We start from the raw sequence: 14,717 nt of genomic DNA, 5'->3' as shown, positions 1-14,717 counted from the left end.
TTAAATTGTGACATACATATTTTACATGTATTTTTTATTTGTATATCTCAGAATAATCGGATAATTGATTAATTGAAACCAAAGATTCAGGGGTAGGGGGTTGTATGTTGGAGTTAAGGGGTAGTGAGGCGCTTGCAACTCAAAAAAAACATGCACAAGAAGTCTGCAAGAAAATCGTACCTGATGAGGCTGGCAGCAAGGAAGCTGAAGCCAAGTGGTTATGATTGACACCTGCCACAAGACCTCCGTGCCCTCGAGCAAGGCACCAATATCCCGAACTGCAGCAACAGTGAGTTCGCTGTGATGGGTTAAATGCAGAAGTGAAATTTCGTGGATGCACGTGTGCATTACCAACCCCCCCCCCCCAAAAAAAAGGACAAAAGTCAAGAGAAAAGGATCTTAAAAGTTATTTAAATGAGACATAAACTGACACATTGCCCCAATTTAAATAATTTCAGAAGGACAGACTTTTACCTGAACTTGGGCTCTTGTTTGCTTGTTTCCATGAGGCTGACTGTCTGCCAGTACACACACACACACACACGCTTTGCATATGCTTGTTTCTCCCGTTCTAATCAAAAAGGACACTGGCAGGTCTACTCTTTGACCATCTGTAACGTTTCCTAACTTGGAAAAAAAAAAATGAAGCCAATTTCAAAAAATGCATGAGCAACATGAGTGAATTGTAAATGCAACAAAAAAGCGGTCTGATATTGATAACAATGTGTTGGTATTACGTGGGCGAAGATAAGAAATTTGTCACATATCCTGTTAAGGAATGTTACACTTACAAATTCACTCCAGGAATGTACAGGGAGCACTGCCCTCTGCGCGTAAACAGAGGTGGGAGGAGGGAGGTGGGTCGAACCATAATTTTAGCACAGCGGGGGAGGGAATATAGATGATAGATAAATAAAAATGTGTTGAAGTGTGCATCACAAGACACAATAAAGACAGAGCAACACTCAAAGCGACATTTTAGAGTGATTTATTTGATGCTTCTCCAATGATAAAGGCTTCACAGTTAAAACTCGCTTGCTTGGAAACAATGGCGGAGCAGGTGTGGGGGTGGTGAAAATGTGAGGGTCGAGTCAGTGCTTTTACGGCATAACAAAAAAAAAAAAAGACAAGCAAAACCATCACTAGTGTCACTAATATAATGGCAGTGTTCGGAAACACTCACTATACACTTTATCGTGCACTATACTAGGGGTGTCCAACCACTGGTCCGTGGGCCATTTGGTACCAGGCCGCACAGATAAAAATAATATACTGGGACAAATAAAGGATATCTTAATCTTAATATATATATATATATTGTAGCTGGGCATATATGAGCCGATTTTGAGCTACATAACCAACAAGACATCACTCTATCAAAAGTTGCGTCAAAAAGAACCCAAATTGGGTTACAAAAGAGTTGACCCAACTTTTGCGGTTATTCAGCGAACCGAACCTGGTAACCAGTTTCTTGGTAACTGGAACTCATCAATGTGGATACTTTTTACCCCTTGATGAATCAAAATCTTGATTCAATGTGCCGAGTCAAATCCTCAACCCAATGCGCTGGGTTATAAATAACCCAACATCGGATGGCGTCTTTTGGACCCAGCGCTGGGTTTTCAATTTTACATTTAAGCGGGCAGATTTAAGATTGTATATAGAAATCGCTATGATTAGGCAGTACTGAATACGTGAATGATTCCGAACACAGCGAACGTCTAAAAACACGCCGGCGCAAGGTGGAGCTAAGATGGAAGGCCGAAGTGAAATGGTTATTTAATGGTGGTTGGTTTTGGTGCAGGGGTTCGGGAGGTTTTTAGGCCCCCTCTTCCTCGCCCTCCTCTTCGAACTCGCCCTCCTCGGCGGTGGCGTCCTGGTACTGCTGGTACTCGGACACCAGGTCGTTCATGTTGCTCTCGGCCTCGGTGAACTCCATCTCGTCCATGCCCTCGCCCGTGTACCAGTGGAGGAAAGCCTTGCGGCGGAACATGGCGGTGAACTGCTCCGAGATGCGCTTGAATAGCTCCTGGATGGCCGTGCTGTTGCCGATGAAGGTGGCGGCCATCTTGAGGCCGCGCGGCGGGATGTCGCACACGGCCGTCTTCACGTTGTTGGGGATCCATTCCACGAAGTAGCTGCTGTTCTTGTTCTGCACGTTCAGCATCTGCTCGTCCACCTCCTTCATGGACATGCGGCCGCGGAACACGGCGGCGACGGTTAAATAGCGGCCGTGGCGCGGGTCGCACGCCGCCATCATGTTCTTGGCGTCGAACATCTGCTGGGTGAGCTCGGGTACGGAGAGGGCGCGGTACTGCTGGCTCCCCCTGCTGGTGAGGGGAGCGAAACCCGGCATGAAGAAGTGCAGGCGGGGGAAGGGCACCATGTTGACGGCCAGTTTGCGCAGGTCGGCGTTGAGTTGGCCGGGGAAACGCAAGCAGGTCGTGACCCCGCTCATGGTGGCCGACACCAGGTGGTTGAGATCTCCGTAAGTGGGCGTGGTCAACTTCAGCGTGCGGAAGCAGATGTCGTACAGAGCCTCGTTGTCAATGCAGTACGTCTCGTCCGTGTTCTCCACCAGCTGGTGCACCGACAGAGTGGCGTTGTATGGCTCCACCACCGTGTCGGACACCTTGGGGGAGGGAACCACGCTGAAGGTGTTCATGATGCGGTCCGGGTACTCTTCGCGGATCTTGCTGATGAGCAGCGTGCCCATGCCGGAGCCGGTGCCGCCGCCCAGGGAGTGCGTGAGCTGAAAGCCCTGCAGGCAGTCGCAGCTCTCCGCCTCTTTCCTCACCACATCCATGACCGAGTCTACCAGCTCAGCTCCCTCCGTGTAGTGGCCCTTGGCCCAGTTGTTGCCGGCTCCGCTCTGACCTGGAAAAGAACGCGCATTCAGCAACAAGGATTTTCTATTTGGTCATGTGAGATTTCCAGAGACCTCCAACCGTCTCATTTAAAAATTATGAAAAAAAATCAGTCCACAAATGAGGAGGGCCCCATGACTGGCTTTGTCAAACCTAACCCTACCAAAGAGGACTTTGTGACTGTGACCTACCAAAGACAAAGTTGTCAGGTCTGAAGATCTGACCGAAGGGACCAGACCTGACAGAATCCATGGTCCCTGGCTCCAGATCCACCAGGATGGCGCGGGGAACATACTTCCCACCTGGGAAAAAACAGAATTTATGAAGTGGAATGACAGTATATTGGGAGAAGCCTCAAGTCCCAGCAACAACTTGGTGCCCGTGTGCCTCTAAGGGGTGTGGTCTCAGGAGTGACGTCAGGAATATGACTCCAGAGTTTTTTTGGACTTCACGCAGCTCCTTGCGTGTGCTCTCATTTTGTCGTTTGTATGTTGCATGAGAGCAGAGAATGGCAGTTCAAAATGTGAGATGAAAAATTATGACTAACATGGTCTACACAAAGACATTGATTAATTATTGATCAAGCGGTGCATTTCACGGCTTTTTGTCTGTGTCCTTTATCATTTATTCAATAACGCATAAAAAAAGAAAGAAGCCTAGCTTACCCGTGGCCTCGTTGTAGTAGACGCTGATCCTGTCCAGCTGCAGGTCGCTATCGCCATGGTACGTTCCGGTGGGATCGATGCCGTGCTCGTCACTGATCACCTCCCAGAACTGTGAGGGGAAACAAAAAACCAACGACAGATGACGATGCATCTGAAGAATTAATGTGCTCAAAAGAAAGATTAAGAGATGAAGCTCGAAACTGTGCAAATATGTGTTAAGTCACAGTTTGATTTTCCATTCATTGCATTGCATAATTATATTGTCATGCCACCCAGAAAGAAGAAGCAGCATCTTGTACATTTTAACGTGCAATGAAAATATATAATAATAAACTGTGTGTGTGTGTGTGCGCGCGTGCAGGTCTGCGTGATTTAAATACAAAAGATTTTAGTGGAGTGCAACTAGGTCAGCAAATGCGCGGGGGGGGGGGGGGGGGGGGAGCACTCCACCCCGTGACTGACAAAACCGGCCCTGCACAAAAACGCATTTTTTTTGATCAAGCAAAATGATGCGGGGGTGGGGGGGGGGGGGGGGCTCATTCAGGTGCAAAATGCCTGCAAAATCTTCCTTCTGGAACATTCTGAGAGGATGGGTTCGCCATCGGCTGGGGCGCTTATGCCAATGAATGAAGGCACGCACGCACTAATCTGTGCACGTACAAAAATAGCCTGAAACGTGACAGCAGGAAGATTACCTTGGCACCGATCTGGTTCCCACACTGGCCGGCTTGCAGGTGCACAATTTCACGCATTTTTGGATGCGGATGAGGGGACGTTGGATGGTTCGAGAAAAAGAAGAAGGAGACGGAGAGAAGCGACGATGGCTCCTGCTGCACAAACGACGGCTGTTTCTCTGACGAGATGGATGCGCCTCCTCCCTTTCGGAACGCTTCTACTGGACTGAAGCGGTGGTGCAAGATGACGTCATCGTCATGGCAACCAAAGAGCGGGGGACAAGGGGGCGGGGCCGAGGAAGTGCAAAATCGGGTGCGACGCTGTGAGATGCGTTCGTTGTCTTCTCACGCACTCTCCCAAAGCCATCTTATTTCCCCTTTCTTGTTGTTTTATATCATTTCTGACTATTTGTTTGATGAGGTTAAATCAGCCAGTGGTTGTTTTGCAAGGCAAACAGAGCTGCATTGAGTTTTGTTGGATGCAACGATTAGCTTTAACGGTACATCTGATCAGCAGCACTTACTTGATTGCACTTTTCTCTCTGCATGTGTCCATGCGCCACATCCGCATAGTATAGTGTGTGAACTACTGCCGCTAAAAGTTAGAAGGCTTTGATTGTGTTTGTAGGCTCTCAATTTTGCTCCATACTGGCCTTTGCTTTCTGCCCAATGTCAGACCTTCTAAATAAAAGCTCACAGAATAACAAGTTACACAGTTTCACCACACTTTGGCTACTTGTTGGCTTATTTAGCAGTAGCACTCAAAAGACTAGCACAAAATAGTTTGGGGGTGACTGCTAAATGTCAAAGTGTCCAAAAAAAGTGAAGTGAAACTTTTATTACACTGGCATGCTTTAATTTTGAAGGCCTGACTTTTCACAAGCTATGTTACGCCAATTTCACCTCAACTCGTCTGAGTGTTGCAGACCAGAAGGCTTGTTATTGCTTTGAGTTGATAATGGGGAAGTACAGTTAAAAATGTTCTTTACCATATGTTTTATGCGCCCCCACTATTCTAAACACGTTGTTCTGATTAATATTGTCTTTGTGGAATATGGCGGCCATTTTGCTACTTGCTCTCTACTGAAAATGATATGGCTTGGTGGATTTTGGTGCTTTAAGTCATATTACACAAACTAAATATTAATTAGAATTCCATGTTTAGACTAGTGGGGGTGTATATTTGACTGTCCTCAGTTGGGAGTCACTCATCACTGCCTTTTCTATTTAATCACAGAACTTGGTTAAAAAAATAAAAATTGTGTTAGCCCGCTCTGGTTCTCGGTGGTTCTCTTAGCAGCCAAACTTTTGTTTTGTAAGTGACTGTAATGAATTAAAAAGGGTGAATAATTGCTAAAGTGGTGTGTCGGTTCTGCTAACAGCAACAAGACGACGCCTGAAAGCATTGACATCCTGCATGATTGCATTCCTCCGTTGTGCAAAGTAACCAGCCAGCAGCCGGCCAATGGCGCTCAACTTCCTGCTTCTCAGCACAGCCACATTTTTTGTATTGTCGTCTGACTGCGTCCCTCAGCGACACCCACACAAGCCTCTTTGCAACCCAGCAGGATACAACTTTTGGGGGCAATTCTCCCACACGCACACTAATCTGGGGGAATCATGTGAGAATCTCAAAGAGCTTTTTAAAAGGCTTACTTCTTGGACCATGTCGCTTCCGGAGGAGGACCTCACATGCCCCATCTGCCATGAAATCTTCTCCGACCCGGTGGTGCTGTCTTGCAGCCACAGCTTCTGCAGGAGATGTCAGGAGCGCTGCTGGGACGCGCGCCTCCGCGAGTGTCCCGTGTGTCGGAAGAAGACTTCCAAGTCAAGCCACTTTCCCAACCTGGCCCTGAAGAACATCTGCGAGGCCGTAGTCTCCCGCAGGGAGGTGGAAGCGGTGGAGGAGAGGTTGATGTGTCCCCTGCACAGAGAGAAGTATAAGCTCTTCTGTTTGGAGGACAAGGAGCCCATTTGCGTGGTGTGCCAATGCTCCAAGGCGCACAAGGACCACAAGTGCTCACCTGTCGAGGAGGCAGCGACCGACTGCAAGGTAGGGCGGCGGGATGTAAACCTCTGCCTTGGTTGCACTTTTAGAAGAAGAGAAATTAAAAACAACAACAAAAATCAGGAGGGGCAAGTTTCTGCAGTCAAGAATTTTACTGTATATGAAATATATATGCAGCAGATATAAAAAGTCTACACACCTCTGTTCAAATGCCAGGTTTTTGTTTAATCATCACACATTTTCCCACGTGGAGATTTTCCGACGGTCCAATGAAACTTTTCTCATCTTTTAGGCCGTCACTGCAAAATAGCATTTAGTGTTTTAACATAAAACCTTTAGGCATCTGCTAGAAGGTAAAAAAAAAAAAGAAAAGCCAGAAAAAAACAACCAGAAAAACTCTATTTGGGCTTCAAATAGAGGAGCGGTTACTACAGTGGACAGCTTATCATGTTAAAGGGAGCATGAAAGGGTTGATTCTGAAAACGGACACGTCACAGTTATTTTGAGGTCGCAATCTATACAAAATAAATAATTCTTCGTCAATCAATCAGTTCTTCTGCTTGTCCTGTCTTTGTTTTTTTTAAACTTGCATTAACCAGGTAAACACCTCCATGTAGAATGCTGCTCTTCAAGTCTGTCCATTACTACGACCGCAGCGGTGAAAAAAGTTCCAACTGGTCCAAACATTGACGACGTATACTAGCGCATTTCTCTCCGTTCGACTTTCCAGGATAAACTAAACGAATCCCTCAAGAGTCTGCAAGACAAACTGGACAAATTGAAGACGATCCACGGGGCCTCCGCCGACATGTTCAAGCACATCAAAGTGAGTCGCTTTCATTAAAATAAATAAATAACTCATTCAGTATCAGCCAATTCTAGACTAAGTCTGAAAAGATGTTTAAAAACGTCTTTGGGAGTGAATGAGTTAATAGATTAATTTAATAAACAAACAGCAACGGACGGTTTGACACCTGGTAATCGATCCTTTTTTTAATACCACTATTAGAGGAACCATCAATTCTGGACAACAAAAAAAAAAATGCTTCGGAATTTGAAATCTACAATAAAAGAAACAGTAAGAGTACTAATATAGCTGAAGCAGAAATGGGCCAGCATTACTGATTCTGGAGGCACCGGGCCAATTACGTTGACATAGCAACACGGAGGGTGAAATTTCACTGGTCCAAAAACAACCACATACACATTTTGGAAGCAGTGCAGCCCAGAGAAACAAGACAAAAATCGCAATATTCGACTTTTAGGAATGGATTAAAATGAAATGAAAGAAAAAAAGGGCATTTTATGTTTTATTTCATCGAGACTTATAGTAAGAACGTAATTCCATAGAATGTTTGTGCGTCATAATAAAAGTTTTCGTATCGTAATTCATTGCGACTTCCTTTGCTGTTGCGACTTGGCCACCGGGGGGCAGTATAACACATTCATGAAGCTACAAACGGAGAAGACTTTCACAACTATTGCAACGCACTCCCGAAACTCCAGTTTTTAGTTTTTTTTTGTCCAGGATAAGGAATACATTCCTGTGAGTATTTTTGTAAAAATACCGTCTACACGTTGAGGCACCATTTATGCTCAAATGTCTGTTTCTGAAAGGGTTATTTTAGAGGTTATTCCTTAGCCCATGTGTTAGCATTATGCTAGCATGATATGCTTTAGGGGCAATATGTAGTTGAATGAACTAGTGAGAAGCCATAGTAGAGAGAGATTATTTCGCCTTTTCCCCTTGTTGTGGGACAAAAAATATTTATCTTTATCCTTTCCTTTGACAGTACAAAAAAGGTTTAATTGCTGGACCTTTCTGCTAACCACTGCTAAAAACTGTTGAGAGACCGTCTGACTGAGGGATCTTCCCTTCTAGGAGCAGGCAGTCGAGACTCGACGTTTAATCCGCGGTCAATTTGAGCAGCTCCGTCAAATGCTGAACCGGGAGGAGGAGGCCCGGCTGGCGGCGGTCAAGCGGGAGGAAGAGGAGAAGATGGCGAACATGAACGACAAGATGAAGGAGTTGTCGGCCGAGGTGATGTCTCTGGCCGAGAGCGTCGGCGCCGTGCGCCAGCTCCTGAAGGAAGATGACATGGTCTTGTTGAAGGTCAGTAGTTTGAGAGTGCTGAGAGGCGAGCGGTCACGCAGTTGTGTTGGGAGTCAAAATGTTTTGTTTTTTTCATGAAAATAAGAACGATGAAACACTACAAATAAAAATTACACAACATGGATAAAAGAAAAAAACTCCTGAATGTGAAGATCCCATGAATTATTATTACAGAGCATTTTAAAATGCTGTTTGAGATTCGCTTGCTTTTCTTTTCACAGAAGTTTAAAGATCACGAGGACAGGTACGGAATCATTTGCAATGGCTCCAACGTAATTGTTGACATATGGTCACTGGACCGTAAGTGAGTGTGTGTGTGTGGTGACAACAGAAACGCAACATTGGGCTCCGACAACATGTGCAGCGCCCTTCTCGACGTGACCAACCATGTCTCCAATCTCAAGTACAGAGTGTGGGAGAAAATGCTGGAACATATTGATTATAGTAAGTGTGTCTGGAGTATGTGTGTGTGTGGGGGGGGATAAGTGCACGTGTGTGATGGGATGGAGTGAGAATTTGTGTGTGCGTGCGTGCGTGTGTATAATTGTGTTGATTGCGTGTGTGTGATGACATGGGAGGGAGTGAGTGTGTGTGTGTTCGTGTGTATGGAGAATAAGGGCACGTATGTGACAGGTTGGGAGGGAGAATTTGTGTGTGTCAGAGGTGTGTGTGTGTGGGGGGTATATTTGTGTGCGTCTGTCGAAAGAGCATGCGTGTGTGTGCATGTGTGTTTTTATGATTTCAGAACGTGTGTGGGGGGAGTGTGTGTGTGTGTGTGTGAGAAACGGGATGGGAGTGAGAATTTGTGTGTCAGGAGTGAGGGATTTTTTTTGGTATTTCTTGGGAATGTGTGTGCGTGTGGGGGCGCGCGTGCCTGCGTAGAAAGAGCCATCCGTCTAATTTCCTGGCTTTCAGCCCCCGTGACCTTGGACCCGAACACAGCGCACCCTTGCCTCATCCTGTCGGACGACCTCACTTCCTGTCACTACAGCGACCGGATGAACTGTTGCCCCGACAACCCAGAGCGCTTCCACATCAGCGCCGAGGTGGTGGGCGCCACGGCGCTGGGCTCGGGAAGCCACCGCTGGGTGGTGCAGACGGGAAGTAACCGGGACTGGCTTCTGGGCGTGGTCTCCTCGTCCATCCCGAGGAACTCTGAGGTCAACGCCAGGCCCGAAAACGGCTTCTGGACTCTGTGCTTCCGGGACGGCCAAGTCAAGGCCATGACTTCACCACCGACGCCGCTGGAAGTGTCCAGGGTGCCGGAGCGAATCAAAGTCCACGTGGATTATGACAAAGGCGCCGTGATGTTTTGGGATGACGACGACGACGACTCGCCGATTCACGTGTACGAGCAAACATTTAGCCAAACGCTGCTGCCGTACTTTTACACGCAGAGTAGCCATCCGTTGAGAATCCTTCCGGAGAGGGTGCTCGTCACCAAGCTGAGGCAATAAAAACTCCATCGGAACATCTCGTAGAGAGCCTCTCTTATTCTACTTCAATTCCACAATTTGAAATGTGACCACAATTTTTGAGGCGGCATCAAGTAGACGCGAAAGTAGGTTTAAATTTATTTAAATGTAATCCTTTCAGGGACAGCGGTTACTACAACGGACAGCTTATCATGTTCTCTGGTTACAGGGTGCATGAAAGGGTTAATATCTCATCCAGTACCAGCCAATTCTGGACCAAGTCTGAAAAGATGTTTATAAACGTCTTTGGGAGTGAACGAGATATACACTGATTGACTAAAAGTGCGATGCATACGTTTTTTTTTGGGGGGGGGGGGTTAAAGCCCTGCATGAGGAATTTGGGATTCTGGCATGAGTCACACAGTTGGCTTGCGTGTAGGGGTGTAACAAAAAAAAAAAAGATTTGAATCGGAAAATCCGTTTTGAGTTGAAAGATGGGAGATCACCAAATCGAGCTGAATTGTTCCACTTTAAAGTAGATGAGTATCGAATTGTCTTTTATTGGAGAGATGTAACTTATCAAAACACACATTACGCACAAAACACAATGCAGCTTTGCTTACCTAGTGCACTGTTCGACGGAATCTGACACAAACAGGAGTGTTTAACTCATTCAGTACCAGCCAATTCTAGATCAAGTTTGAAAAGACGTTTAAAAACGTCATTGGGAGTGAATGAGTTAAAAGTTTGTTTTTTTTATCTTGGCCCCATTTTTTTTCTATCCCCCAAAACTGGCATTTGATCAGGGGTGTGTCGACTTTACATCCTCTGTATAGGTGACTTCAAAGCGAGAAAAACGAGGGCCCTACTTGAAAGCGTTCTTCCCTTAGCCAGACGGCTCTCGCGCAGGTGTTATTTTCTCTTTCTTCTTGGCGATGCGGGGGCGCCACTTGCGGGCACAGGCGTCTGACAGGAAGGGGACCTTGTCCAGGCGAGACAGGTAGACCAGAGGCTGGATGGTGCTGCTGATGTTGAGGAAGGCAAAGCCGACGGGCTGCACGTAGCAGCGGAAAACATCGGGCGAGTAGTAATCCTCGAAGGGGAACAGGGCCACGGGGGGCAGGTAGTTGACGACGACGATGCAAAGGATGGACAGCACGATCTTAAACGCCTTCCTCTTCATGGGCCGCATGTCGTCCTTCCCGACGCCGCCCGACTTCTTCAGAGCCCACAGGATGCTGGCGTTGCACACCACCATCCAGGTGAACGTGGCCAGGATCTCACCGGTGAACACCTTCTCGAAGTCGGGAAGGCCGCCCACCACCTTGGCGGCGGAGTAGGCGAAGGTGAGGCCGAAGACCAACACGGACAGACTCAGCCGGTACTCGACGCGCTTGAGCCGGCCGAACACCAGCGGGAAGACGACGGCCAAAAAGCGATCCAGGCAGATGCAGGAGAGGAACAGAGGCCCGCTGGTGTCCTTCACCCCGTAGGAGAACTTGAGAGCGGACCACACCTCCTTGCTCTGCCAGTGGTAGAGGTTGAGGAAGCTGACGGGCGTCATGGAACCGAAATAGGCGTCCATGAAGGCCAGCGAGCCCAGGTAGATGTCGGATGTGGCCGGCTCCTTGCGGTTGCGCGCCAGCAAGGCGATGACCAGCAAGTTGGCGGGGATGCCCACCACCACGTTGATGCACTGCAGCGTCAGATCGAACAGGATGCCCTCCACTTGCGAGTCGCAACCGTCGAACACGCTGAAAGCTTTGCTCGTGCCGTTGTCCCGCGCCGTCGCGTTCGCCGGCCAGGATGTGTTGGCGGCCATGCCGGCGCACTATGACGGCAGAAGAGTGCGATTGTACGGGGAAATTGAAAAAGTCAACACACCCCAGTTCAAATACGAGATTTCTGGATGTAACAATGTAAATTGCTGCTACCGTTTAAATGGCCTCCGATGAAGCCCAAATAAAGTTCAGACATTTTTGGGGCTGCGAGCAGAAGCCTGAAGATTGTGTGGGAACAGTGTCTGATATTTTGTACTGCTCATAGTTGCCCCCATCTTGACCATAGTTAAGTTGGAAGGAATTATGAACGGTTACAAATACCAATCACTGCTAGCAGAACACTTTCAGGCTGTTATTTGGAACGATTCATATTTTTCTCCACCTTGTCTAAGGGAAGTGGGGCCATAGACAAGGTGGAGGGATTAATGAACGGTTCAAATACCAGCCGGCGCGAGCACAAAACCTTCAGGCTGTTATTTGGAACTCTTCATAATTCCCTCCACCTCGCCTGCGGGGAGGTGGGGGGCTTAGTCACGGTGGAGAGATTTCCGAAGTTCCAAACAGCAGTCAGTGTTATGGCAAAACTCTCGGGCTTCTGCTAGAAAGGAAAAAAAAAAATCCTAAGATCCTATTGAAGCAGCTGAACTTTATCTGGGGCTAACCAGAGGCACTTTAAATGATGGCATGTGTGTGCTGATTGCCATTTAACATGAATTGATTGGTTAATATGTTGCAGTGGCACGAATGATGAACCGCAATATAGTGCAGGTTCACTTTAAATCGATCTCTCGCTTCGCGTAAACACGTTCCAAACCCCATCAGGGCTTCTTCTTCTCCTCAAGCTGTTATCTTGTTATTGTGACTTTGCGGAGCCTCCTCTGGGACCCCAGGCCTCTGTTTTCGGGGCCATCGCCATTACCCGGGAGGGCTCCCGCTCCAAGCTACGCCCATTTTAACATGAATATAAGGACAACAGTCGGCACATTAATTGCATGCTTTACCAGCTTATGGATGGACCCGAACCTTTTTTTTTTTTTTTTTTTTAAACGTGGAGTCTTATGGATGCCTTTTCTGTTTGTGTTTTTATTTCTTTTATTTTTTGAGAGGGGGGGGGGGACTACCGAGACTGATGTTTTTTTTTGTTGTTGTTGTTTTTTTTTAAAGAAATGTGATGTGTTTGTGTAAGCCACCGGAGGCAACGATTGATCCTTGTGTGGCCATTCAGGACAACCTGTTCCTTCTGCGGATTGTGTTCCCTCGGGTCCTCTCATGAGACTAATCATGCCGACAAGATCGTCTCCAGAGATGCAACGTGAAATCAATTGTGGTTTTACATGAAAAAAAATTAAAAACATCCACCAAAATTTCTTGATTTATTTTTTTGGGGCATACCATATTCAATGATTATGAGCCTTCATAGTTTTATATGAAAAAGAAAATGAAAAACATATCAAGAAATGTTAATTTTTAAAATATGCATACTTGGTCCTGTAATTCCCTTTCTTTCTCCAATTTAATAACGTTTTAGTTTACCCAAGTGTGTCTTTGCCTTTTTTTTCTTCAAAAAAGAATATTTTAAGTCGGGGAAAAAAAAGTTTCACCAAATTTTCAACCCCAAATGTCCATAAACAGATTTATATATATTCGCTGATGGTGTAATAGAACACTCGCCTGACTTATGTGCAAGCAGTGTGGAATCTATACACGCTAGTTAAGTATAGCTAGGTAACCAACTTCTCTAAAAATGTATAAATATTCCTCAAACTCCCAGAGAGTTTGAGGAATATTTATACATTTTTATCCTCAATAAATTAAGAGAAATATTACATTGGTAATGTACTGTAGATTAGCGCAATATGACTAGGAACGTATTTCATTTATTTGAACATTAATGCAGGAGAAAACCATGTACCTATTAGTGATGAACATAAGGGTGTCATATTAACGTATTTGTCTTCGTAATAAACATTTAAATAAATATGATTAATATATCCTGAAAATTTACATAAAAGCAATGAAAATGTTAAATTATTGGCAAAATAGAGACGTATTATTTGAATTAATCTCAACTACAAAAAAAAAAAAAAACAAGTGCACAAATCTGCAAAACTTAATTTTGTTCATTTGTTGTTACTCACCAATGTGAAATAAAGCTGTTTTCGGAATAGCAGGATGGACGCGGCCTCAGTCAAAACTGTGTTCGAGTGAGTTGGGCTTTCTTCCATTTATAAAAGGTGACCCGAAGGGGAGGTTCTCCTGGAGGTTTATATCATCTTGTGGTCCTCAAATTGTTTATTCCGTGACATATTCACCACCACCGTTTTTGTCTTTCTTCAATAAAGGCTGAAACAAAACAGAGTTGCAGGATAAATATTTGCATACTTTTCCTATTAAGTGTTGTTGGATGTTGTCAAAGTTCCCGTCGACTCTGTCAACGTGAAACATCAATTGAAGGAACTTTTTTTTTCAGAAAGTCAAAATATTTGTTACATAGTACACAATCCACTTGCTAACCGAATCATGTTGCTCAGGTCATAAAAGCTAACTATCAAAAATGCCCACCCTGTCATTGTCCACCAGCTGACATATTTTGCTGTTTACACGAAAATTGACCACTTTCAGTGAATTTATCAAAAGGCACTTTATGCTCATATTGACTCACATCTGTAAAGGAAATAATGGACGTAGAATATTGTTTTGGTCCAGAGGTAAATCCATAGCAATTTTCTGGGATCTCCTGGGGTTGCCATGTGGAACCGCAGTCTCATGGGATTCTCACTCTTCTGTTTTCTTTGCTATTGTAAAAAGGAGGCTCTGAAATTATAAGACACAAACATGTTGAGTTAAGGGGGGGGGGGGGGGGTACGCAACCAACAGGGAAAAAAAACAATCCAAAGTAGGGCTGTCACATTGAACATGAGGAAAACTCGTAGTAGCTGCTTTTCTGCCTGTAGGGGGCAGCAGAGATATACTTTTCAGACTCACTTGAGAAATGACTCATGACGTGTCTGCCGTGTCAAAATTAAAGTAATTCACACGGAACCTTTTGGGACTCACTCGGTACTTACAACTTGTTTTTTTTCCGTGACCAAGCTCGTAACGATGTTTGCCCGTCCAATTCGTCAAATAACTTTTTCCTATTGACACGAATTGAACCCCACCATAAAACAGCACTGCATTGCATGAAGCCATAT

General features: G+C 45.7%; 3 protein-coding genes across 7 annotated transcripts; 1 reads left to right on the top strand and 2 right to left on the bottom strand.

The window, feature by feature from the left end:
- Window positions 1-972: 972 nt before the first annotated feature.
- On the bottom strand, window positions 973-4,432 carry tubb4bl (tubulin, beta 4B class IVb-like). The gene is made up of 4 exons (XM_086133494.1): window positions 4,228-4,432; window positions 3,533-3,641; window positions 3,059-3,169; window positions 973-2,877 (listed from the first exon to the last, which is right to left on the bottom strand). Exons 1-4 carry the CDS (start codon window positions 4,282-4,284, stop codon window positions 1,820-1,822), a joined length of 1,335 nt encoding a protein of 444 aa, XP_085989620.1. The 5' UTR covers window positions 4,285-4,432; the 3' UTR covers window positions 973-1,819.
- Window positions 4,433-5,654: 1,222 nt separating this feature from the next.
- On the top strand, window positions 5,655-9,807 carry LOC147192829 (E3 ubiquitin-protein ligase TRIM39). Of its 4 annotated transcripts, none has more exons than XM_086133489.1 (6): window positions 5,655-6,259; window positions 6,945-7,040; window positions 8,145-8,327; window positions 8,549-8,571; window positions 8,659-8,771; window positions 9,243-9,807. In XM_086133489.1, exons 1-6 carry the CDS (start codon window positions 5,672-5,674, stop codon window positions 9,782-9,784), a joined length of 1,545 nt encoding a protein of 514 aa, XP_085989615.1. In that variant the 5' UTR covers window positions 5,655-5,671; the 3' UTR covers window positions 9,785-9,807. The 4 variants fall into 4 exon arrangements, with proteins under 4 accessions (XP_085989615.1, XP_085989614.1, XP_085989617.1 ...); XM_086133488.1 differs by having other exon boundaries at window positions 8,097-8,327; XM_086133491.1 differs by having other exon boundaries at window positions 8,097-8,327; window positions 8,504-8,571.
- Window positions 5,988-14,335, bottom strand: LOC147192828 (G protein-coupled receptor 4-like). 2 transcript variants are annotated; one of them, XR_015103248.1, is made up of 5 exons: window positions 14,186-14,335; window positions 13,662-13,866; window positions 10,612-11,573; window positions 6,231-6,296; window positions 5,988-6,130 (listed from the first exon to the last, which is right to left on the bottom strand). XR_015103248.1 is itself a non-coding variant. In XM_086133496.1 (3 exons), the coding sequence occupies exons 2-3, from the start codon at window positions 13,746-13,748 to the stop codon at window positions 10,629-10,631; spliced, it is 1,032 nt and encodes a 343-aa protein (XP_085989622.1). In that variant the 5' UTR covers window positions 13,749-13,866; window positions 14,186-14,335; the 3' UTR covers window positions 9,889-10,628. The 2 variants fall into 2 exon arrangements, 1 of the variants encoding a protein (XP_085989622.1); XM_086133496.1 differs by lacking the exons at window positions 5,988-6,130; window positions 6,231-6,296 and having other exon boundaries at window positions 9,889-11,573.
- Window positions 14,336-14,717: the final 382 nt, after the last annotated feature.

The sequence above is a fragment of the Hippocampus guttulatus genome, chromosome 16 (genome assembly GCF_054856545.1).
Source record: "Hippocampus guttulatus isolate MCC_2025c chromosome 16, RoL_Hgut_1.0, whole genome shotgun sequence".
NCBI classification, from domain to species: domain Eukaryota; kingdom Metazoa; phylum Chordata; class Actinopteri; order Syngnathiformes; family Syngnathidae; genus Hippocampus; species Hippocampus guttulatus.
This window is presented reverse-complemented; position numbering and strand designations above follow the sequence as displayed.